The sequence below is a fragment of the Pholcus phalangioides genome, unplaced genomic scaffold, assembly GCF_987345545.1.
Source record: "Pholcus phalangioides strain wild (caught in Gottingen) unplaced genomic scaffold, Ppha-v1.0 ptg000039l_1, whole genome shotgun sequence".
Classification (NCBI taxonomy): Eukaryota; Metazoa; Arthropoda; class Arachnida; order Araneae; family Pholcidae; genus Pholcus; species Pholcus phalangioides.
This window is the reverse complement of record NW_028301625.1, coordinates 10,640,020-10,664,013: the sequence shown is the minus strand read 5'-3', so window position 1 is coordinate 10,664,013 and position 23,994 is coordinate 10,640,020. Positions and strand designations below refer to the sequence as shown.

At 35.2% G+C, this 23,994-nt stretch overlaps 1 protein-coding gene across 1 annotated transcript in view; it reads left to right on the top strand.

Annotated features, from left to right (window-relative positions):
• Positions 1 to 2,639: 2,639 nt before the first annotated feature.
• LOC149065561 (tyrosine-protein kinase transmembrane receptor Ror-like) overlaps positions 2,640 to 23,994 on the top strand; it is a 90,765-nt gene continuing 69,410 nt past the window's right edge. The window contains exon 1 of the mRNA XM_089253787.1: positions 2,640 to 3,547. Within this exon, the coding sequence (XP_089109913.1) occupies positions 3,427 to 3,547 (121 nt within the window). The 5' untranslated portion in view covers positions 2,640 to 3,426. The remainder of the gene's footprint in view (positions 3,548 to 23,994) is intronic.

Below are 23,994 nucleotides of genomic sequence, written 5' to 3'. Positions count from 1 at the left end.
CACATGAAGGGACTGTACGCCCGAGTACTAGGTGTTTGTGTTTCACTAACCTTCCGATCCAGAGGAGCAAGATTAAAGTGGTGTCGTAATGTTATATAAGCCGTCGCGTGCTCAACTTTTAGAAGCCAGTGTATCTTCGTTGCCAAAAGAAATCCGAATTCCCGACGAATCAATTTGATCATTTTTGTCGCCCACAGTCATTTTTTGCAATTACACCAGGGCCTACAATTTATTGCCGATTCCGAACGGCATGTTTTTTTATACTCATCGAGAGGTTGGTGCCCTAACCCCTCGGTGTGAGACTCCCTGCGGTAGTAATATTTTCCAGTGGTCACGTCACCGTTTCTATTGTACTCCTGCGTCACCTAAGTTTCTGACAAAGATGAACCTGGTATCAAACTCGCGACACCTCTAAACATGAATAAGTACATTAGTACATTAGACAAGTATCTTATCGACCTAGGTTACTGCACCCGACATGAATTCTCTCTCAGTGCACATTTTTTCCTTAAATTTTTTAAAGTCTAGTGATTTTAGGATCACCCTGTATATTATCACTGTATCTCCAATTTCACAGCTGCCTTCAGCGATTCAATCCAAACACCGAACACGAGACCAAATTAAAGTAAGAGATCCAGACTTCAAAAAAATATTTACATCGTAATTTTTTTTTCTTTCATGTCAGAATAAACTGATGTTTCATATGAGGAAAAAAAATTCAAAATATTCGGAGATACTTCCACCTCATTTGTAGGTTGTTAGAAGATGTTTTTTCCTTCCTATTTTTTCAGGGCCCGGAGCGAACAAGGAATGAAAACGAGTCTTTCTTAGAGGGTTTGCCTTGTATTCATGAGTCATTAGAGAAGGGCGACCGACCATCAGGAGCGCTGCAACTTGCTTCTTTCCACCGATACAAGATGAAGGGAGCAACAAAAAATTTGCAATACGGTGCTAGGATGGAGAGGGGAGAAAAGAACTGACTTGATAGATGAATCATCGCCTTCTCTCTAATGCCAGTCAAAATATCGGGGATGCCTACGTATATACGTCTCAAAAAGATGGGGTATACACACATATATATTCTCCTGCATTTACATACATATATACACCTTATTTAACGTTGACGCTATAATGGGGGGAAATCGACGAATTACAATGTAGTGGGAGAAGAGAGTGATATTAAGGAATGCATTGTAAAATTTAATGTAAAACAGAGAGAGAGAGAGAGAGAAATTTAATGATTTTTTAGCCCCCTTCCTCCTAAAATAATGAATTCTTTTGTTATTACTTGCGTTGTCCGGCAGTGATTGATTTCTCTTCAATCGATGCACGTTATATATTATTAATATTATCCGTTTCCAGCTTGTATTCTTGCCACAGAACTCTCCATAAATTATTTTCAACATTGTATATCAGTCTATAGAGAGCACTCGCCAAACATTTTTAGCTGAAAAACTAGTGATCAGGTAAAATATTTTTTGCCGGAATACTGATTTTTACAGTATGGAGGTCTAATATTTTATTTGAACCTTTATGAATATAATGAATGTTTTTAGCATACAGTTGAAGAACTTAATTTTCAAGTCGGCCTGTGGACCACGTATCCCATCTTTGACCATAGATGGTCTTCGGGCTATGGATTGACAAACGCTGTGTTATACCATAAAATAACATAAATAACTGATTTTTAAAAATAATAGTTTAAAACAATCCTTGTGTGTGACAATTAGCATTTATTAAATTAATTCCGTTTGAGCAATTAGCATAAAATTTAATCATTTTCAGCAATTGACATTTATAAAATGCATTCATTTTACCGAAATCAGCATTCATAAAATTCATTCATTTTCAGCAATTTACATATACATAAAATTAATACCTTTTCAAATTTTTAAACTTAAAAATTTGAAGGTATATTAAAGACTAAATAATGAAAGTGAAACACGGAAAAAGTATTAACATCATTAACTAAAATTTAGTAGTTCAAATGAATCCATTAAATAGCAAATTTAAATATGATATAAATGTAAAATATTTAATTGATATGAAAGCGTTGATATAGTTTGAAACACTTGTAGAAGTTTAAATAGAGTCAAAGTATTTACTCCGACACAAACTTAATTTACATACATCTTTCATAAATTTTTTATTGAAATTAATTTTTGAAATCTTCTTGACCCTTATTCTAAGAATTGAAGTGCGAATTCATTGTCATCTTCAGCGAAAAACTATTAAAATCTTTTCCCAAAAAAAAAGTTGGTATAATAATGACATAGAATTTAATATCCCATTTGATTCCCTTCAGTTGTATCCGAAAAATAACAAAAACTAAATGTTTTTTTGATTTTATTTTCATCTCGTTGATTCCAAAAGATTCGTTTTATTTTAACCTCAGGGGGAAGATCATTAAGAAAAAGAAAAGCAATTGAAAGCCTGTGCTGCCCTGTCTGATATAGAGTGTAACAATCGCCGAAGGCCAGTTAATGGCGGGGTATGATTCTAGGGCTAGGCAAAAGGGGGATAGAAGTATTCTATTCGGAATGGTGTTGGCGATATCTTTGGCGAAGATCGGGGCCGATTCTGGCGTTTGTTAGACGTTTCCATTCAAAACTGTCTGAGTGAGATCCTAACGGGACTTGGGAAAAGAGTCTTGTCTCGCAATCCTACAAGTGACTCGTCTTTGGGAGTAGACGTTATTTTTAGCAACGGAGTGTTTGTTGTGTGTGTGTGTATCTTTTTTATCTCTTTTCCTACGGAATTTAAAGTGGTGTCTATATTATCCACTAGAGAATTTTTTTTTTTTGGAGAAGAAAAGAATCCGGAAAGACTATTGTTTCACTTGTGTTACTATTAAAAAGTTTTTCGTTTTTGTTTGTTAAGAGACAAAAAGTCGTTCGTTAAGAAAGGATCGAAGTTCTATTTTTCCGCAAGAGAAAAAGTTCCAACGTCTTGAGAGACGATGATCCAGGTGAGAGAAGTTGCACGTGCCACGAAGAGTTCCTCTCGTAGATTAAATATTTAGACTTTCGAGACTTTTATTACACATACAAACTTTGAGAATATGTTGAATTTCTCAATATCACCTTAGATTTTTTTTTTCTTCAATACATTTTCTTAATTTTTTTGATGAATTTTTGACTTTTATGGGGAATATTCAAATTCGATACTAAAGTTGAAAAAATAAAAAAAAACTCTTTAAAGATTGATTGAACAGATGAAAATTTGTTATGAACTACTGAAAACTTTTATAGACATGAGGAAATGGACTTCCTTCGAAGTCATGGAATCTCGATGATTAGTGAATAATTGATTTCGGGGAAACTCAAATAAAAATGCTGATGGTGGAAATCTTTGTGTCTTTGTCAAAGAACAATAACTTTTCTAGAATTTTGTGGCATTGAAAAAAAGAATGCTTATCGGAGAAAAATGAAATCTAGAAATTTTCTAACACTTGTTGCTTTACTATTCTGCGGCACATTGACTGTGATCTCCGAAAAGGGTAATGTTGCTAAAATTCCAACGGAAATTGATGCCAAACAAGAAATAGGTGAGTTTTTTAGTGTAATTGAATTTTCTTAATTTTGAAATTTCTTTGTAAAAAGTCTTAAAAATGAAACTACGATTTTTTTTTTGAAATTTTTTCGAAAGTTACCGAATGATGATTTAAAAACGGAAATGTAAGTTCAGTTTTTCTTTAAGGATGTTCGAGGGAATATTTTACGAAATGTGTGTTCGAGATGTCGTATATAAAAAGAAAAAAAAGATTTTTGGTAAATTTGTTTCTTTAATTTTGAATGTCTTTGCCAAAATCCACGAAATTATTACCTTAAAATTTCAAATTTCATTGGCCTCAACAATTTTTTTTAACTTTAAACTAAATTTTACGGAAAATGTTTTAATTTTATCCATTTTTGCTTGAGAAAACAAACTGTTAAATTTGAAAAAAAAAATGCAATTCAGCTTTTTTATATTGATATTTATCAAAATTCATTCTTTCAATGAATCTGATGATTTCTTGCAATTTACCAATTTTTTTATATATCTTTTAGCGTGTATCGTATATACAGTGGTGGTTTTCCTCATGTTTCACAGAGGAAAAAACGTTTTCAAGGTTGAAGTAAATGATAAACACCCAATAAGAGGCATATAAGTATAAAATAATTTATTAAATGCGATCCTATATAATAATCTAGTGCAGCGGTTCTCAACCGGTGCTCCGCGGAGCCCTTGGGGCTCCTTGAGCACTCTCCAGGGGCACCACGGCCGCTCGAGGAAAATAAAAAAAACAGTAAAATATAAAAAAAAGTAATTACAAATATTTTTAAATAGTAAAAATAAATCAGTAACTTTGATGAATAATTAAAAAGTTGGCCCACACGGGGCTCCGCCATAGAATTTTTTTACTTAAAAGGGCTCCGTGAGTCAAAAAGGGTTGAGAACCGCTGATCTAGTGCAATAGTTGTGTTCTCAGTAAGTAATCCTCAAACCATTGGAGGGACCACTCCCCATGGAAAACATCTTAAAAGATGAATTTAAAAAAACTGATTTAAAATAATTTTTCTAGTTTTTTTTCTTCGTTATAATTTCTTCAATTTTGGTTGCTGTACTTAGAAATAATGAACATCTGTATCTGTAGGGACACTTTTTTTCTTCTTTTTTTCGGCCACCTCGTTGGGCAATTCGCTTGCTGTGCCCTTCGAATTAGCATTTATTTTTGAATCTCTCTCTTGATTACATTATGATTTGAAACTCTGTAATACAATTGCGATTGAATCAAATTATCACAAATAGTGAAATATGCAGATAATTTATGTAAATCACATAAAAGGTATTAAAATGGTGAAAGAGTTTCATTTTTGGAAATATAAAATACATAGTATAAGAGACACTTGAAAAGTTTAGGTACTGCTAATATTCAATAATATAATATGAATTTATTTCTTATCTTATACACAGTATCATTATCTCAGTAATATGCCGGTCTTGTTTTTCAACGTCCTTCTTTTACGGGTTTTTTACACTATAAATATCAACTGTACATCTGAGAGAGTCTTCAAGACTTTTCTATCTTCATCTGAGTATCCTAAATTCATCTTCATGGTAGTATTTATAGTATCACTAAAAAGAGCAAGTGAGATAAGGTCAGACGAATCTATTTTTTATTCCTTGGTATTTGGCTTTATAAAATTAATACAGTCAGGATATACGTTCACAGAGGTGATTTATAATATGAGTATTAAAGCTGTGATAATATTGCAAATATTAGCTAACATGAAAGGATAAATTCATGTCACTAAAATGAAGAGAGATGTGTCTATTTTGAAAAGTCTTTACTATGTAGTTTTTATTTATAGTACGAGTATAAAAAACCAGTAGCAGAGACATTGACAAACATGACAAGTACAGGTACGGTGCTGAGATAAGAAAGAGCCTTTTTTGTATTGCTCAACCTGTAGTCATTACTACGAACATTTATCCTTGATTTAAATGATTGCATATAAAAGGGGATAAAAGGAGAATGAAAGATGCTTGTCTGACTTTATTGTAGTCACTTTTATTGGTAAACGTCAATTTCAGATTTTATTCCTTATAAATACTAAATTAGACGCCGAAATCTACAAAATACATTTTTTAACTTAATTTCAGCTACATATATGAAAATGAATTTGTTTATAAGAACTTTGAGCCATTGGGATCTTTATTTACTTCGTCTGACAATGTAATATGATACAACGTTAAAGGAGAGGGAAGTAAAAAGCAAAAGCTAATAATCGTTTCCACGTACGGTCAAAATGTGTGCGGGCCTCTGCAGTTGTTACCAAACTCGAAACGCAGATTGTTTTTTGTTTTATTTATTTATTTTTTCATCTCATAGGAGGTGAGGATGGATTGTGGCTGAAAATCAAGCAGCATGCAATACTAGTGCAGCTATAGCTCCCTTCAGACTGAAACAGACGAACTAATATCCCAAAATGAGAATCCATCGCATTGAATGCGTCAGTGGATTGTTTCCTCTCGATTAGCTGCGAGTTCTGCCACTAGAGTGGTCATATCATATTTTACCAATATGAATCACATCAGCGTGAACGATCTATAGCTGCAAAATAGGAAAGGAATTCTTCCTCTCTTTCCTCTCACCAGAGCAACGTTCTTGTAGGATATCGGGGCAATTTCCTGGGACAACATCAGACAATAGAAACAGTCATAAGGCTTTCAATTTACAACCAGAATCACTTCCGTCGTTTCCGTCTATTTTCTTCAATATTGACGATGGTAGAAGAAGCATACTTGGTTGATCTCAATCCAGCCAGCGAATGGGAGACGGAAAATAACAACTCCTTTATAATATGTTGTAGTAAGAAAGGCTTCTTCATAATTACTCGTACTCTCATATACAACAACGGAATGTGAAACAACCATCAGTCAAGTTGCTTAGAGCTGGGGTTCTTAATCTTTACAGCCGCGACCCAAAGATCAACAGCATGATCAACTTCGCGATCCATCGGCTATTGTTAATTTAAAACTTCTTGTTAAATATTCCTGATAAACAAAATGTTTTTAGTTTTCGAACCTAGTAAAACACCCAGTCCATAGTGTCTTAATTTGTGGACCAACAGTGCCTGAGCCCAGGGATATGGATCAAACGGGGGGGGGGGGGGTGTAGCATCATGATGTTATTAAAAGAATTTAACAATTCCCAAATCATTTCTTTCTTAAAATCTGAATTTTCCTTAACTCTGGAATTTTTTCACTCTCTTTTCAAGTATTTTCAGATATTTTTCATTAATTTCAGAATTGTTTTCATCAATTCTGCAATCATTTTTCATCCATTCTGCAATCGTTTTCTATTAATTAGGAAATGTTTTTCATTAATTCTGTATTGTAAGTGGGATCTTATGACCCATCTCAGGAGATCCCGCAACCCAAGTTTGGGTTGTGACCCATAGGTTAAGAACCCCTGGCTTAGAGGAAAAACTTGCTTGATAGAAAACCAAATTCGGGAAAGTTTTCTTTGATGAACGTCGGACACAATATATTATATTTTTTTTGTATCAATGCCATTTAATCAAAATATTTGCTAGATTTTTCTAGTCATTACGTTTATTGGTATAATGAGTAGAAAATAGAATATTTCTGTCATCTCGACTCATATCTTGAAGATCTAAAAAAATGCTTAATTGGCCCATTCCAAGAAAAATATCAAATCAATCATCATATCTCGCGCGATGTATATCTGTATAAATTCCAGCTACGACGTTTCATACGCAGAGGGATAAAATACATTTGTAGAAACAATCTTTAATATTTTTATTGTAGACAACTCTCTATTTATTAACTTACCCTCAAGTGGCAATATCAACTGATAATCTCAAATGTCTTTGCCATAAGTAAAAGGGGAAAAAAAATATGAAAAAGGCTCTCGTTAACTAACTTGATGTATCTTGACGTTACTATTCCAACTTGCTTGTTCTCATTTCCAAACATCGGAAACAAGTCATTCATTGTGGATTTATCTGCAGGGTGACGACGATTCAACTTGTCATCTTATCAGTAAACATAAGTTCAGGCTCAGGTCGGAGGTTACTGAAGCTTCTTTTTTCACATTTTGCTTTTACTAAAAAAAAAAAACTGAACTGGGTGGTAGACTCGGGTTTGACCTCTGAAAGAAGGGCACGGTGCGAAAAACTATAATGGAAGAAGAGTGTCAAACCTATCAGCATACATCAGCTTCCTGCATGTGAGTGAAAGATACAAGAAGGTTGCTTTCGTGAAGCATTTCTTTGCGAGTGTGGTTTTGACGAGGGGTTGGGGAATGGAATACATTATGTATGGAAACATGCATTTTTACCACCCTCTACATCCGCAACAGCATTCCACTACGCAAATAGTTTCTGAACTCGCAACTCACGCGAAATGGGCAAAGGAAAACGTATATAGAGAAGAATAGTAAAAACTCAAAAACCCTATATTCACGCAAATAGAGCAAGAACATGAAACATCAGACCCTTCATGAAAAGATTCAAATCCCCCATCGGAAAAACAACAAAATTTAAAAGCTTTTTTTTTCCCCCATTTCAACAGATATCAATATTTAAAATCTCGGTACAAACAAGTTGAATTCGGTTTATCATCATTGCGAGATAGTGAGTTCATCCTTCGAGGTGATAAATGGAAGAAAAAATAATAGCATTTTGTAGATGCGTTAAGAATTTATCAACTAAAAGACTTTTAATTACGGTATTTATGATCTTAGTTACGATCCGATTTGAGAGCTTTTTTTACGAGGGTATTAAGACCCGACTTGTAATTACAAGGTATTCATTACCCTTTAATGAGCGGTTTAACTATTTACGATATCTGTGTGCGGGAATTAAGGAGATTTATAACAGAGTTTAACCTGCAAATCCAAAAAAAAAAAAACCTAATTTCCGAAATTTTTGAATTTTATTGTAAGGAAAGAGAAAATTATTGTGAGGGGGGGGGGGGTAATAATATTACTTAAATTCTTATTTTAGCTATTGAAAATTTGAACATTCAACAAGTGAACCGTATTTTTAAAATAAACCGCAATATAGATAAATCAACAGGTGGGAATTTTTACGAAATAAAACAACTACCTTATTAAGAATTTCTTTTTTCCGAGTAAATATTTATCTTTCTTCTCATTTGGGATAATAAATAGAATTTCCTAACAAAGGAGAGATTTTTCTGATTCACGTAGGGGGGGAGGGGCGGAAAGAAATGATAAGAAACAACATCTTTTGAATGGGAAATCATCTCCGATAATTACCTCATCGACTGAATTACCGGAATCGGAAGAGAGCGAAATACCCTGGACTCGGGAATTTTTTGGTAATCGGATAACCTCACGAAAGGTAATTGGAGGAGAGAGCGAACGCACACACAAACCGTTCCGAAACAAATCATTTCGCTTCACCGAATACGGAGTCAATCGTTTTCTCTATGTTCATTATTGATGTCCTTTTCCGTGGCACCTTGAGTTGAATGTAACGAAGTATCTGTTAACGATCTGTTGTCGTGCGACACTTTCTATCTCTTGAGAGCAGCCCTGTGTTTCCCCTTCATCCTGCTGCCCGGGAAGGTGAAAAGAAAAAAAAAATCGACTCGACACCTTTTCACGAAGTCCTTCTTCGAATCAAGTTTTCGATGGTGTCTACCATATAAGATACAAATAATAAGTATCGCACTTCATTATAATGAAATGATATTGATTTAGATCAAGGCTGTGTTTCAACCTTTAGGAGAGTGCGGGCCACTTAATTAAGGGATCCATAACAGCGCCACAGCAAGGACGTAGCGAGGGGGTGGGGACTTGGGGGGTCTGGTCCCCCCCGAAATGTGAGAAACTGACCGAAAAAAGGGAAAAGATGGCCGAATCTATTGTTCTATCACTTTGGTTTCCCCCGAAATGAAAGTGGTCCTTCCCCCGAACGAAATTTCTGGCTACGCCCCTGCGCCACGGGTTACTTAGGTGATGTGTAAAGGCACCGCGGGCCACTTGAGTGATGTGGAGCTGTGCCGTGGGTCGGGCTCACTAGAGCTACCAAGCTGAGACGAGAGATGTGGCCCGGCACCTGGGCTGACCACTGCGATGCAAAGGGCTCACACTAGCTACCAAATCGAAAGGAGTGACATGGTCCAGGACCTGGCCTGGCCACGGTAAACAACAAAGGGCTCACTAGAGCTACAAAGCTAGAGACATAAATTTTGTATACAGGGAATGTTTTCTAACTAACTTTTTAAATTTGTGTATCTACTTTTTTTTTTAAATGTGTTTTATATTCGTGTATATGCATAATAAAGCACCAGACACCGCCCAGCCCTCATCCGGGGCAGTGGCTAAAACTGACATTTGTCGATAGAGACTGGGCATGTACGCTATGAAATGAAATGTGCCGTGGGTCTTTCAAGTGATCTGGAACTGATCCGCGATGATCTGCAAAGATGCTGCAGGTCACTTAAGTCATCTGGGAATGCACCACTGGTCACTTGAATGACATGTATGAGACTGTGCTATGGGTCACTTAAGTGATCTTAAAACGTGTCGCGGGCCATTTAATTTTTTGGAACAGCACCGCAGAATTGCCAAAGTAAGCGCTTGAGTATGCAAGCAGCTCGTGGTGGTAGTAAGATGCTCATCTACTGCCGTGAAGGTTGCTGTAAGGTCCCAGGTTCGAACCGGGGGAAGAATATAGATAACAAGATATTTCCCTAACGAGCTTGAGAGACGACAGATGGCACCTTCATTTCCAACCGAACTCGTTAACAGCAGTAAAATGCAGAGAATAGCTATGTGGTTGGTGTAATATATGAATATATACAGCAGGAGCGAAATGTGCGTCTGCATCGGGCTGTAGAATGTTAGAAGCCATAGAACGGAATTGATATACTGTACATTGATAAAGTATCTCATTTTTACCTGGAGTTCATACAAAGTCATAAGTTTAAATTCAATTTACAGATATAGCGAGATAAAAAATATGTGTCACATACGCCTTAATACAAACAAGAACGTTCTAGTCGATATGTTTGACGGACAACGAAACCAAAATTTTTAGCGGGCTCTACACACACATTCCTCAAACTTTTCTGTTCTACCTCCCCTTTCGAAGAAGAAAATATTTCTCATCGCCACCTTGTTGACGGGACCCATATTATATATGTAGGGCGTTGGTATCACCCACTTTGAAAAACATTGATCTAAAAATGTATTAAGAAAAAAATTAAAAAACAAAAACAACAAATAAGTGATTTCCAAGTCTCTCTAGGGCAGGGGTTTCCAACTTTTTATGAAGCTGTTTCACACGTAGTCGTTCCATGGAACCCAAACAGATTATTTCTCTGATGTACGGGGTGTCGCTTCAAGTTCCCCGCAAGTTCTGCGGTTAAGAAACCTCACACCTAGCGAATAAAAACTTTTCCAGAACAAAAAAAAAAATCGTTTTTACGACTTATGTGGGAATGATCTCCAAAATACAAGTTATATGGTGACCTCAATAATTCGCAGGTAAAACAGTAAATAATATTTCTGGTGCCTTACCATCACATCACATGGAGTTGGAACTAGTTTCTAGTTTAGAAATTCATTGTAAAAAAAAATCCAATAAATTTCAACTTTAAAACACAACAATGATTTGAAGGAAAAAAAAAATCCCAACGCTATATCTCTTTCTTGAATTATTCCCATGGTTCTGATGTCCGCAGTCTTTTCAGTTGTTTGCTCGTTCGCATGGTCTGAATTGATTTAAACGATACTATTTCATTAAAATTCATACTAAAAGAGTTTCAGTTATGCTTTACGCTGATATTAATTTTAAAGTTTCCTGATCATGCTGATTGAATATTACAATTCCTGTTTCCTCATCAACGTTCCAAATTCAGTTGGCTAGCAACAATTTGGGACGTTTTTGACGAGAATGGGCTACAGTTTTTAAAATTCTGCCGCGATTAAACATTACATACTCTATGTCCTAGAAAGGTTGGTTTTGCAAAGTAATAAAAAAGATATGCAGTTTTTACAAACTTGCTATTCCGCAGTGTGCTATAGATCAATAAAAATATTTTCCTGTATGGAAGACTAATATAATCAACTCAGAAATACATTTTAAGCACTGCTTCGTTATGATTTGCCAGCCATTACTCCGATAAATAAATATTTCATCATAAATATTTCATATTTATTTATCAGCCTCTTATATTATATTGCCTCTCGATATACGCAGCTTTTGTAATCTGCGTAAAAGTGAAACTTGAGATCACGTATTTTTCGATTGCCGAACTTGCATAACTTAGCGGGATAATTTCTTGCTCAGGAATCGTATTTCCAATTTTAACCAAGTAATATGTCTGAATAGCTCCAAAATTGAACATCCTTTTTTTTAACTGCTGTTTGAGACATCGTCTTGTCTATGAAGATCTATCTGGAAATTAAAACCAATTTATCAGAGTTTTGATTAATCCAGTCTTGTGTAAATGTGGTTTTATTTTATTTTGCTTTTGCATAATCATTTGTTGTGTGTTTCTGCTTGTATATATAAAAACTTGTATGTTAGTTATTAAACATACATTTTTCTCCCCCACAATGCTATCCCACTAATTTTTTGATTTTGTACGTAAAATGTAACTGTATATTTCTACCTTTAAAATTGGCTCCGCCAAATTAAATAAATTCTGATTCTGATACATATGCCGGAAATCAATACGATATTAATCTTTTAATGAAATTTGTTCAAGGCGCTTAATTGGGACGTTGACCAAGTGCTCGCAGGCACGAAACACCCATTGTGCTCTTGAGCAACGGATTGAAGATGCCTGCTTTACGAGCATCAGTAACAGGAAATTTTTTTTAATTTAAAAGCTCTCCGAGTTCCAGGATTTTTAAATTCTCCGTGATGTTCGATTCTGTGGAATCCTAAAAAAAGCTATCATGGAACCCTAGAGTTGCGTGGAGCACCAGTTATAAAACTATGCTCTAGGGCAGTATTTCTCAAAGTGTGCGTCGCTAACCTTTGTCAGGGGTGTCGCGGCGAGCTGGAGATATAGATTTGTGTGCCTGTTTATGCTTTGGAATTTATAAGTGAAAAATATCTACTACATATAAAAACTATTCTGGGTAGCCGCGTTTGGCAAAAGTTTGAGAACCACTGCTCTATGGGCTACAGAAAAGAACCAGCATTCCCAGTAGCGTCTACTAATAAGATGGATACATAAATCCCCCGAAAAATATTTCTGAGGGTATTTTGCTGTTCAGGTTAGCAACAGAAAACCGCATTTTCTCAATTACTGTAATTCGCATATTTATAATTATTATAGCGTGAAAAATTTTTAAACTGAATTTGCAGACAACATATTCTTATAACGTTTCTTATTCTGCATTTTACTTTCACCCCCGTCAGAGGGGCCAGAGCGTATGCCACGTGAATAAATCACTATATTTTCACGATGAGTTAAACTGGTCCAATACCTGGAAGTACCATCGTGAGAGGGAACTTCTATACGCACTCACATATTCAATTTTGCAACCACACTTACACGGGTCGAAGTTCTCGAGAAAAACAGCAGCTATGAAAAATCAATTGATTCGGTTAACAATCGATCATTTTGTGAGAATAAATTGTATAGGAACCTACGGTTTAAAACCTATTCCTGAATGGCTACAAGAAGGCTTCCATGCTTTAGTACGGCGATTTCAACTAGGCATTTTGATTTGGAGGTCGGGTTGCTGTCAACCACAGCTACGGCTATCAGGACGCATAAACAGAGCCCCACATATTGAAGCCGGCTCGTATTCCAGGACTTATCACGGGCCTCGTTAAAGAAAATTTATAGCGGAAGTCTTCTATTTTTGCCCCCGCCTCAATATTTTGCTCTTCTAAAGTAAAATATTAGTATAGTAGGCAATTGAGCTGTGTGAGAGTTTCATATCAATAAATATGAAATCAAATCATTTGGAGCATATAAAAATTTAAATTTTTATTTAACCTCCTAATGAAAACGAAGTTACTTTTTAAGTTCATCTTTTTTTCCAAAAAAGTACACTCTCTGTAACATTTGAAAATAATTCACTGAGATATCTACGATTGAAATGATTGATTTTTGATACTTTTCGACGTGCTGAAATGTTCAAGTCTAAAAATAACTGTGGAGATAATCATAAGAAGTGGAAAAAATAATTAATTTTAACAACAAATATTTCGAAGAATTTTCCTCCCAATGATGAAAAATTAATTTCTTTTATTATAATAAACAAAAGAGCGAATTTCAGTAATTAAAAGTGGAAAATATATTTTTTTCTATATTACCTCCAATTATTATTTTTAGGCAAAATTTTAATTTTTAGAAAAAATTATTAATTTTATAAATTTAAAATTTGATTTTTTTCTAAATGTACAATTAAAAAGTTATCAAATACAAATACAAGGCCGCAACAGACAAAACAGACAAAATCCCAACGAGGTGGCTGAAAAAAGTTACCCATAACCAATATGGATGTCATATATTTCTAAAATACAGGAACCCAATTAAAAATGCAATTACAAAAACTATAAACAATGTATCAAAAATATTATACAATGCCCATAAAATGTATTTATGGTTGTCTTATTCTAAGTATGGATAGCTTCTCGATTTACCCCAACATGTTTATCGTATTTCTTTTTGAACGTGTCAATTGTGTTACAATTTACTACCTCCGGGGGTAAGCTATTCCATTTATTTACAACCCTATTAGAGAAAAATTCCCTGCGACACCATAACCTAGCATTTTCCCTTAAAAAATAATACTGGTGTCCCCTTGTAAAGGCAGTTGATTGACGGCAAATTAATAAATCATGGTCCATCCTATCATACTTCGATCATTCGATCATATCTCCCCGACATCTGAGTTCATTCAATGTAAACGTACACAGCTGAACAATGTTCACAAAACCTAAACCACTCGTGAATGAGAATTCCCAAATCGGTGACTCTAGTTGCATCCGGGATAGTTATACCATTCAACTCATAAAAGAAACGTGGGTTGTTCGAACCAAAATGAGCGACCTTGCACTTGTCAACGCTAAACTTCATGCTCTATTCATTTGCCCATGTTGCAATCCTGTTCAAGTGGGCCTGGAGCAACTCCCTATTGCTTTGATTCCCGACTATCCCCATTAGCTTCACGTCATCTGCGAATTTGCTAACAATCCCATCGATATGTTGATTGAGTTTATCGATAAAAAGTGAAAAAATATGGGCCCAGGACACTTCCTTGAGGAACTCCACTTGTGACGACTGTCCAATCAGAGAATCCCCCCTTTCACCATATACGATAGATATCATCTGGTCCTGGTGCTTTGCTTGCACATAAATTTTTTAGATTTAGGACCTCCATGTCTTCCACTGTAATATCGTTGAGGATTTGATTACCCCATGCAACACCCCCGTACATTGAATATCAATTTCTCTATTAAATAATGATGCGAAAAAGTCATCGAAAGTACTACACATGCCTACATTGCTCTCTACCCTAGACCCTCCTATCGAGAGGGGGGGCCAAACTCCCTATCCGTAAACCATAGGGAGTGCGATGTACAAACATGCTTTTTTCGAACAAAGGGTATGACATCGATCAAAATAGAGGAGAGCTTCGGACTAAATTCCTCCCATTAACTTGTCACCCCGACTGATACCAACCGGTCTTTGAAACATCCTCTGATCACACCTCAATTATTTTCTTCTTTTGCTCACATATTACTTGAATTTTAGAACCAACCATGAAATTTTAATTCCTTTCTGACACTCTCCGTGAAAAACCCTACATATTTCGGTATAAAACATAATTTATGGTGCATAACATTTTACACTTCTGGAGAAATAAACCAATGGTTATTTAGTCTAAACATCAAAAAAATTCTTTCTGCAGACAATCCTCCTCAATTTTTTAACATAAAAAAAAAAAAAAAAAATTATTATAAAGAAATAAAAGATCAGTTTTTTGAAAAGAAATAATACGATAACAAAAATATGAATGAATTTTTCAAATAATATTTTTCAGAATAGTAAGAATTTTGTTCCCTTTGAAGATCATTGAAAAAAAAAAAAAAGGAATCGGAGCTATTTATTTATGTCCCTCAGAGTATAGAAAAACACGTGTTAAAAGACAAGATAGGAGAAAAAAACATCAAGATCAAGGTGTTTTTCCTATTTTTTTTTCATCGCTTTTCTTCGAAACCAAGGAGTTTTTTTTTTTTTTTTTGAGTTGAAGGGAAAGCCAAAGTCTGATCTCACTATAAAAACCTTTTCCTCAAAGCTTTTACGAAGACAATGGTGACGGAAGCTCCAAGCCATTAAAATGCAATTTACAAACATGGAGGGATACCTTTCGAATTTTCTAGAGAAAATAAATTTTTTCTTTCTCCCTATCCAGTTTTTATTTTGACTGGGGCAATTTACCTTTGAAAGTCTATTTCTTTTAACTTCATAAGGTATAAGAGAAAAATATTTTCTTTTTTTCCTTCAAGGAGAAGACATTTCCTTGGAATATTTTTTCTAGGATTTCCTAGAGATTTTTCGTATGTTTCGGTTTTTACGATGATACGGATTGTTTTGGTGTTTACGCACGTAAAGAAATAAGTCGAGCTTTTATATATGCGCGGACACTTTTGGGAATGATTCAAGAAATATATTTTCATGTACATCTTTGGCATAGGCTAATACATATTATGATGATCCAGAAAAAACAAACAAGAGCGTTAAAAAAATAATAAATGTGTCTTGGATCTTATCCAGAAGCCGTGGATACGCCCTAAAAGAATTTCTGCTCCTTGATTGTTTTTTTTGCTGTCATATATGAAGAAAAGTGAATGGCCCTCTATTTTTTATACTAAAATTAAATTCGATATTTTAGTCAACCCTGATTAAATTCAAAATTTCTCTGGAAGAGTTCTTTCGAATTCACGGGAATCAAATTCTGAGAAAATATTCTATTAAGAGATTCTACCTCGAAAATTAGGTATAAATTGATAAATTCGAATATGATAAACTCTTTTATTGCATTGGCCGTTCGGCCTTTCGCATGGTGAGAACAATTCGATATAATACAAAGATTGGAATATAAAATGAAAATATTAAATTGAAAAAAAAAATGAATACAAAAATTCTAAAAAATTCAATATAAAATTCAGTATAGAAATTCAAACATATAAGAAATAGAAAACGGGAAAAAGAACATGTAAATTATTAGAGATTGAAAAACCGTATTATTTTCAAATTTAAAATATGAATACACCGACACAAGGGAATGCCCCTCTATTTTTCATACTAAAATTTAATTCAGTACTTTATTTAACTCTGACTAAATTCAAACCCTCTATGGAGGAGTTCTTTTGAATTCCCGGAATCAAATTCTGTGAGAAAATTTTCTATTAAAAGATTCTACGTCGAAAATTTGGTATAGAAAACTAGGGGACTGGAAAAGTTATAATCCTATAGATGGAGTTTTCTGTATCCAAATTCGGTAGCCGAATGTGTAATTACTTGGTGTGAGGAAACTCACTCCAGAGTTGAAAATGCTGCAACACCTGGACGTGTGATGATGTTACACGAACACAGTGTGCTGCTGCTGACAGACTATTAGAAACAATCCACTTTACGGTTTGCTGATAAGGAATTAATCTCCGCCATTGTTTCCGTCGACTGAATGAGAGCGAGAGAGAGAGAGAGACAGCGATCGAATTTCAATTAAAAGGGATTAATATCCACTTGCACCAACTCCCTCCTAGTTGACGATGTATAGTGTTTGTGAATCGGCAGTTGCAGAATAGGCTACAACTGCCGATCGGGGTTTCAATAACAAAAAAATACGATATCCTATTCGGAATGTACTTCAGAAATTCTAATGTTTCAAAACAGGCGTTATTTGGAAAAAATATGACAAATAGGACGGAAGGATATCGTTTGGCTTTGTTAATACAAATAGCATCAAGAAACATGGGGAAAAGGTCTAAAATTGAAATAAATATGCGAACGTAAGAGAGTTTCTTTACCCGAAGTCGGCGAAACACGCACCCCTAAGGTACCAAAAGGTAGAGAGTTCCAAGATTTTGTGAGTGTGAAATTCATTCAGAATCTTTCCCGTCACACAGTGGTGAGTTTTGGGAAAAAAAGTGGTCAAAAATCTTTACTCGACTTTGCAATACGTTCTATATTATTGAAAACTGTTCGTAACAAGAGAGAAGTATTATTACAAGATTCCTCGGAGAAATGGTTATATTTGGAAATGATGATTTTGGGAAGAAAATTCATTTCTGCGTCCATGGGGACTCGAACGTCTTTTTCTCGTTTGACGGACGAGTGCTCTACCCCTAAGCTATGGAAACAGATAAAATATTCCTTCCATGGAGCGTATATACAAGGTGTCCTGTAAGTCCAAATTCGACCTTTAATCTCATCATCCTTTCGTCGAACAAATATGGTTTTAATTAAACAAAATACTAAAAATGTTTCAGGGATCACCATGTACAAGTTTTTGGAGTCAAAAACATGGCGAGTCTCAAAATAAAAAAACCAAGTTTTTATACGTTTTCCCTGTCCTCGAACTTCCAATTAAAAGTCGTTGCGCTGTTTCTCTTGAGGCCAACAGAAAAATTACACGTCTTACGTGGTTCGCGTGATTAAAAAAAAAACGAAGTATAATATTCATTCCGATATTTAAATTCAAAATTGGAAAAAAATGAGAAAGAACAGCATAAATGAGGGAAAGAAGCGTTGTCCGTTAGTTTATTGTGCCCTTCCCCTTTTTTCCGCTGATTTTGTAATTCGAATATCTCGGCGAATATAGCACTTGGACACATGGAATTTTTTTATTGGCCTCAAGAGAGACAGGGCAACAACTTTCTATTTGGAAGTTAGAGGACAGAGGGGGGACCGTATAAAAATTTAGATTTTCATTTTATGACATACTGTATTTTCACTCTCGAAACTGGTACAGAATGATTTCTGAACACGTTTTGAACATTTTTTAAATTATAACCATAGTATAGTATAGTATAGAACCGAGCACCTCTACGTATATAACCATACCTCTACGACGAAAGGTTGATGAGATAAAGTCCAAATCAGCACTTACAGGACGCCCTGTATATATTGAATGGCTCTGTACACGGATGGTGGCAGCAATCACCTAATAGCTCGTGAATGACATAGGTCACCAGATGGTGACTTATATGTTGAGAAATATGTCCTCTCCACTTGTTAATAAAGTATTGAAAGACTGGTTGTACTTAAAAGTGATGAGAGAGAGAAAGAGAGAGGTTTTAGGAAGAAAACTCTCAGTTGAGAGATTTTGCTGCCACCACCTATGTACGAAGCCATTCAACATATATATATACAGGGTGCATAGCAAACAGGTTTTTTAATCCTAGAGGTATACTTCAGATTAGAAAAAATGTCCAAATAACGTGTGGTACTCAGACATGATATTCATGCTTCAAGGGGTTGTATTGTTATTAAAATAAAAAAAATTAACTTTTTATAAATTCCTCGTGTGATCCAAAACCCAATTAAAAATTGATTGCCCTTTTTTTTCCTGATGCCAACAAAAAATTTCCATGTTTCTAATTGCAATATTCACTGACATATTCGAATTCAAGAAACGAATTCAAATTTCCAATTCAGGAAATTTAAGAAAAAAAAAACAGTCTAAAAAATGCGGGTAAAACGATTTTTCCGCATTTAGAACTGTTTTTCCCCAACTTTCCTACGTTTTTCGAATTATAATATCTCAGTGAATATTGCACTTAGAAACATGGAATTTTGAGAGACAGGGCAACAACTTTCTAATTGGGTTTTGGGGCACATGGGGATTGTATATAAAACGTCAATTTTTTTATTTCAATAACTATACAACTTCTTGAAACATCAATGGCATATCTGAGTACTACACGTTATTTGAAAACTTTTTCTAACTGGAAGTACATCTTTTTTTTCCCTCTTATTACTCTCAGCAAATTCTGATGCGGTTTCATCACCGATTCCTTATGTTTATTTCACAAGAAAATGAAAACGTTTATTAAGAAAAATTGAGATTTGCAATTTATTTAATTTTTTTGCCTTTCTTGTGCGCCTCTCAAAATTTTGCTTAGTTTTAGCATTTAAAAAACTTGATTCTGAGTTAATTTCTTCAAGTGATAGTGATTTTTTATTCAAATTTAAGCTATGATCTTCAATAGAAATGAATTACCTTTTGATTGAGACAATACTAGGGAAAGACCAACGTGTGTAGACCCAAAATTGCAAAAAGGAACCACGGCTATGATCTTCAATTTTCAATTTTGTTCATCACATCAACAAATACATTGTACAAAACAAAGAAAATCCATCCAAGGGATCGTTGTCGATCCATACTAGTGGACACAATCATTGTTGAATTAATTTTCAATCACGAAAAAATAAATAATAATAAACTAATCATAATAAAGAAAAAGACAAATTACAAGCGAACAAAAGAAAAAACGCAAGATAAAAACATCATCTATGAATATGGCAGATACATATACACAGGCACAAAATGTTACATTGATTTAAAAATTAAGATGAGTGATTTGTTTTTATTCATATAAATGAAGTAAATAATTGGTATTCAAATAAATAATGGCAATAACGGAAGGTGTGATTTGTCTTTTATAAGTATATTTTGGACAAATATCTCTTTTTTTCAGACACCTAGAATCTGAAAATAGAAAGACAACAAAAAAACCTGAAAGATATTTTGCTGCTTTCAATTTTAAAGCTTATTCAATATTCTGGCATGTTTAAAGAAATTTTCTTAAATTCAGATATATTCTGCATTTGTTAAAGGCCTCAGCTATGGTATGTTGTAGAAAAGTCGCTGCGGTCAGCCGATACTGTATTAGCAGCTAATTTCACTTTTGTCATAAACTAAACATGCTAAAGCATGTTGAGAAATGAACTTCAGGATGACACATCAGGACGTTTTTGCAACCACTACTCACAAAAATGAACTTTTTAAACAAATGACTTGGTTGAAACAATAATTTATTTTTTTAATAAAAATAACAAAAAACGAAATTCAAAATGTATTTCTAAATTGCTAACACACTTTAAGGAAAAGAAATAACTGCCTCTAAAACTCCCTGGCGAGCTAAGAAATTTCTGAGCGACGGTGGTTTCGTAAAAGGTTTAGAGCGTTAGACTGATGTGCGGTATACTTTATACCTGAATCACCATATTGGAGTTATTGGGGTTTATTCCGCCTGGGCGGAAATTAAGAGGTGATGAACGGGGGAAAAAAAATACGTCGAGAAGCTGGGGTTTATTCACTTTACATCTGTGAAAAAATCAGGGTTGAGCGGCAGAACCTTTTTTGGGTTTTTTCCCACGATTTTCACAAAACGCACCACTGTGCGACATATAGGTAAAAAAAATACAGCTTTTTCACTTGTGGAAAACAGATAGCACCAAGACGACCATAAAAGCATATGTCCATAGTAAACATTCCTTCGTCGAGTGGTTAGCGTACATAATATCCCAATGATAGACATGGAAGTGAAGCGACGTTAGTGTCACAGTAGCAATCACTCTGCTTGTGATGTACATGTTTTTTTCGTGGTCTGATAAGTCCGCAGCTGAATAGTCCCAAGCATAATCTATTAGAAGTCTGCAAATAGTATACGGCCATGGCAGAAGTTTGATGAGATTTTTGATACACTAAAGGGGAAATGGCCAAAGGCAGCCAACAAGATGCATAATGGTAAAACAGATGATTGCCATTTCACTCTATTAAGGCATTGGACGTATACTAAATACTATAATATTAGGCTATTTTCCAAGTGAACAGCTCTCCGCAGCTATTTGTAGGAAAGTGGTAAGTGAAAATAAATCAAGCATTTTGGGTGATGTTCGCCTGTGTGCTGGAAGACCTGCAGTATCCCCTGGCAATTCTCAGTAAGTATCTAGAATAATTTGCGTACAATATATCACTCATGTGAAGTCGAGCTATCTGGTTTTCTTTTCAATGACTGGTTGTTCTTTTCAATGATGAACTATAGTTCGGCTTGTAAAATAATGACCGTCATCAAGTCATCAAGGGGTAATCAATCACACACAATATTTATTACCTATCATATCTTTAAAATTAAAAAAATTCTTTCTTTTGCAAATAAAGGTTAATTGGTATGGGCTGGAATATTGTTGATAACAACATACTCTTGCCAAATATTTTAGGCAGATAATCCCATTGTTCTTTTCCACAGGGATGAAATTAGAAATTTTGGAATTCAGCTATTAGTTCTAACTTCGTATATTTTCTGAATTATAATACACACACAGTAATTCTTTCAGTAATAATCACTGCACTGGCGAACAACTTCTTGAATACTGAACACGTATTCAAAGCATAGATTGGCAAGGCAGATCTTAAAACTCTAACTCCATAGAGAATGGAAATATGTTTTTAAACAAAGTTTCTGGATGGTAGGAATTACTCACTCACATACTCACAGCTCTTCATAAGTAACGGAAAGCAGCGCTATATATATATACGGAAGGAAGGTACAATAAGATATAGCGTGCATGTCTGCAGTGAACAAAGCATTTTGCATTCTTGAATCAATCAAAACGGAATACGTAACTGGTGTCATGTTATGGTATTTTCAATAAAATTGGACAATAAAGTTTTCCATCATCTTCCTGCAACTGTGGCATGATTGGCGAATTGGTAAAATTTGCCTAACTTTTGTTTCCCACTCTTCAACTGGATCGCTATAGTCAAATTTTAACCGAAATCTTTGTTTCAAACTATTTTTGTTCAAACAGCGGGTACATTTAACAGTTGGAAATGATTTTCCGTCGCTGTTTTCGCTTTTTATATTACTTTCAATACGATATCCAGATATTACAAAAGTGAAATGACTAAATATTTCCGAACATGCTGTACGTGTTTGTTGGAAAAACGCCTAAGGCTCAATCGAACATACAATTGGTGCATTAGGTTATAAGCTTCAAATTTCTTTCTCAAGTTAAGCTCCTTAATTATAATGGGAACACGCCCACAGACAACTAGGAATGATCACTAATCCTCTCTCGATGCACGCTTTTCTCTTACAGGACATAACAGCTCTGTATATTTACTGCTTGTATGACTAACGCTCTCAGCCGTTTTCCTTAGGGGAAATACCAAATGGAAACGGGAAAAAGAACAGGAGCAAAAGTCCTAGTCAAGTGAATATAAAGATGAGGGATATAATTATACGTATAAGGTTCTTCAAGGATCGCTATTTTTTGTGGCTTTATCATTCAGCTTTGAAAGCGATATGATTTACAGTAGGCCTACTTTTAGGGGGAATCATCTGCAATAAAGCCGTTAATAGGAACAAGCGTTAATGTACTCATAGTTATTGCTGAGTGAAAGTGAATTGAATGACTGTACTGAATGTTTCGGAAATACAGTGCACAAAGACACAAATCGGAATCATGTCAACGAAGTTGTCACACTCCTACACTGAAGTACTGAAATACTCACACTGCAGTCCAGACTTATCACTTAGTCACTATCAATTGTTTGCCTTCAGTAATCCTCAAAAAGAATGGAGGTTAGCCTCGGACGTTGAGGTTAATAAAAATATTAAGGATTGAAATCAAAATAGGCTTTCTGGATATTATGCCGAGATGAACAGGAAAAAAGTTCTGTTTCACTCCACCGGGAATCGAATCCAGGACTTCTTGCACACCGGGAAAGCACAATTACCATTATACCGTAGAGAGACAGCCCTTTCTCCCCTTAAAACACGCACAGCAGCGCGATTTTTGCTGAGTAGAGACATTGCAGCCTCTTTTTTTAACATCGAATGGCCTCCAGGTGGCGGCAGTAGAGAGTGTTTTAAGGGAAAATGGATTGGCTCTCTATGGCAAGTGCGCTTGCCCGGTATACAAGAGGTCCTGGGTTCGATTCCCGGTGGAGAGAAACAGCACGTTTTTCCTGTTCACCTCGGAATAATATCCAGAAAGCCTGTTGATTTCATGTATCTTAGCCGAGCATATGAAGGATTGTTTGCTCTCATAGTCCAAGGCTTTCTCTGAGAAGGAACCAGAAAGCGACACAATGGAATCACTTCCTCCAGCCACATGACAGCTATCTGATACGTATATTTTACCGCCAGGGACTCTGGTTAGCTCATCATTTAATTAATCAACTCTAGTGCTACATGAAGAGGTTCACGATGACGTGACGATGAGCATGCTAAACAACGAGTGCCATCTAGGTTATACAGACAGCGTTTGTGTGGACACAATTCTATATCCGAGGATGATGTCACTCTCTGCTATCCATGCAAAGGTTTTTAACAGCTAGATGATGCGAAGATATATTTTGGAAAGAGAGAAAATTCAACTGCCTTTGCGGGTGAATCGAACCCATGTCCTTTCACTTTCCGGGTGAACGCCTAGACCACTAGACTACAGAGGCAACGAATATCT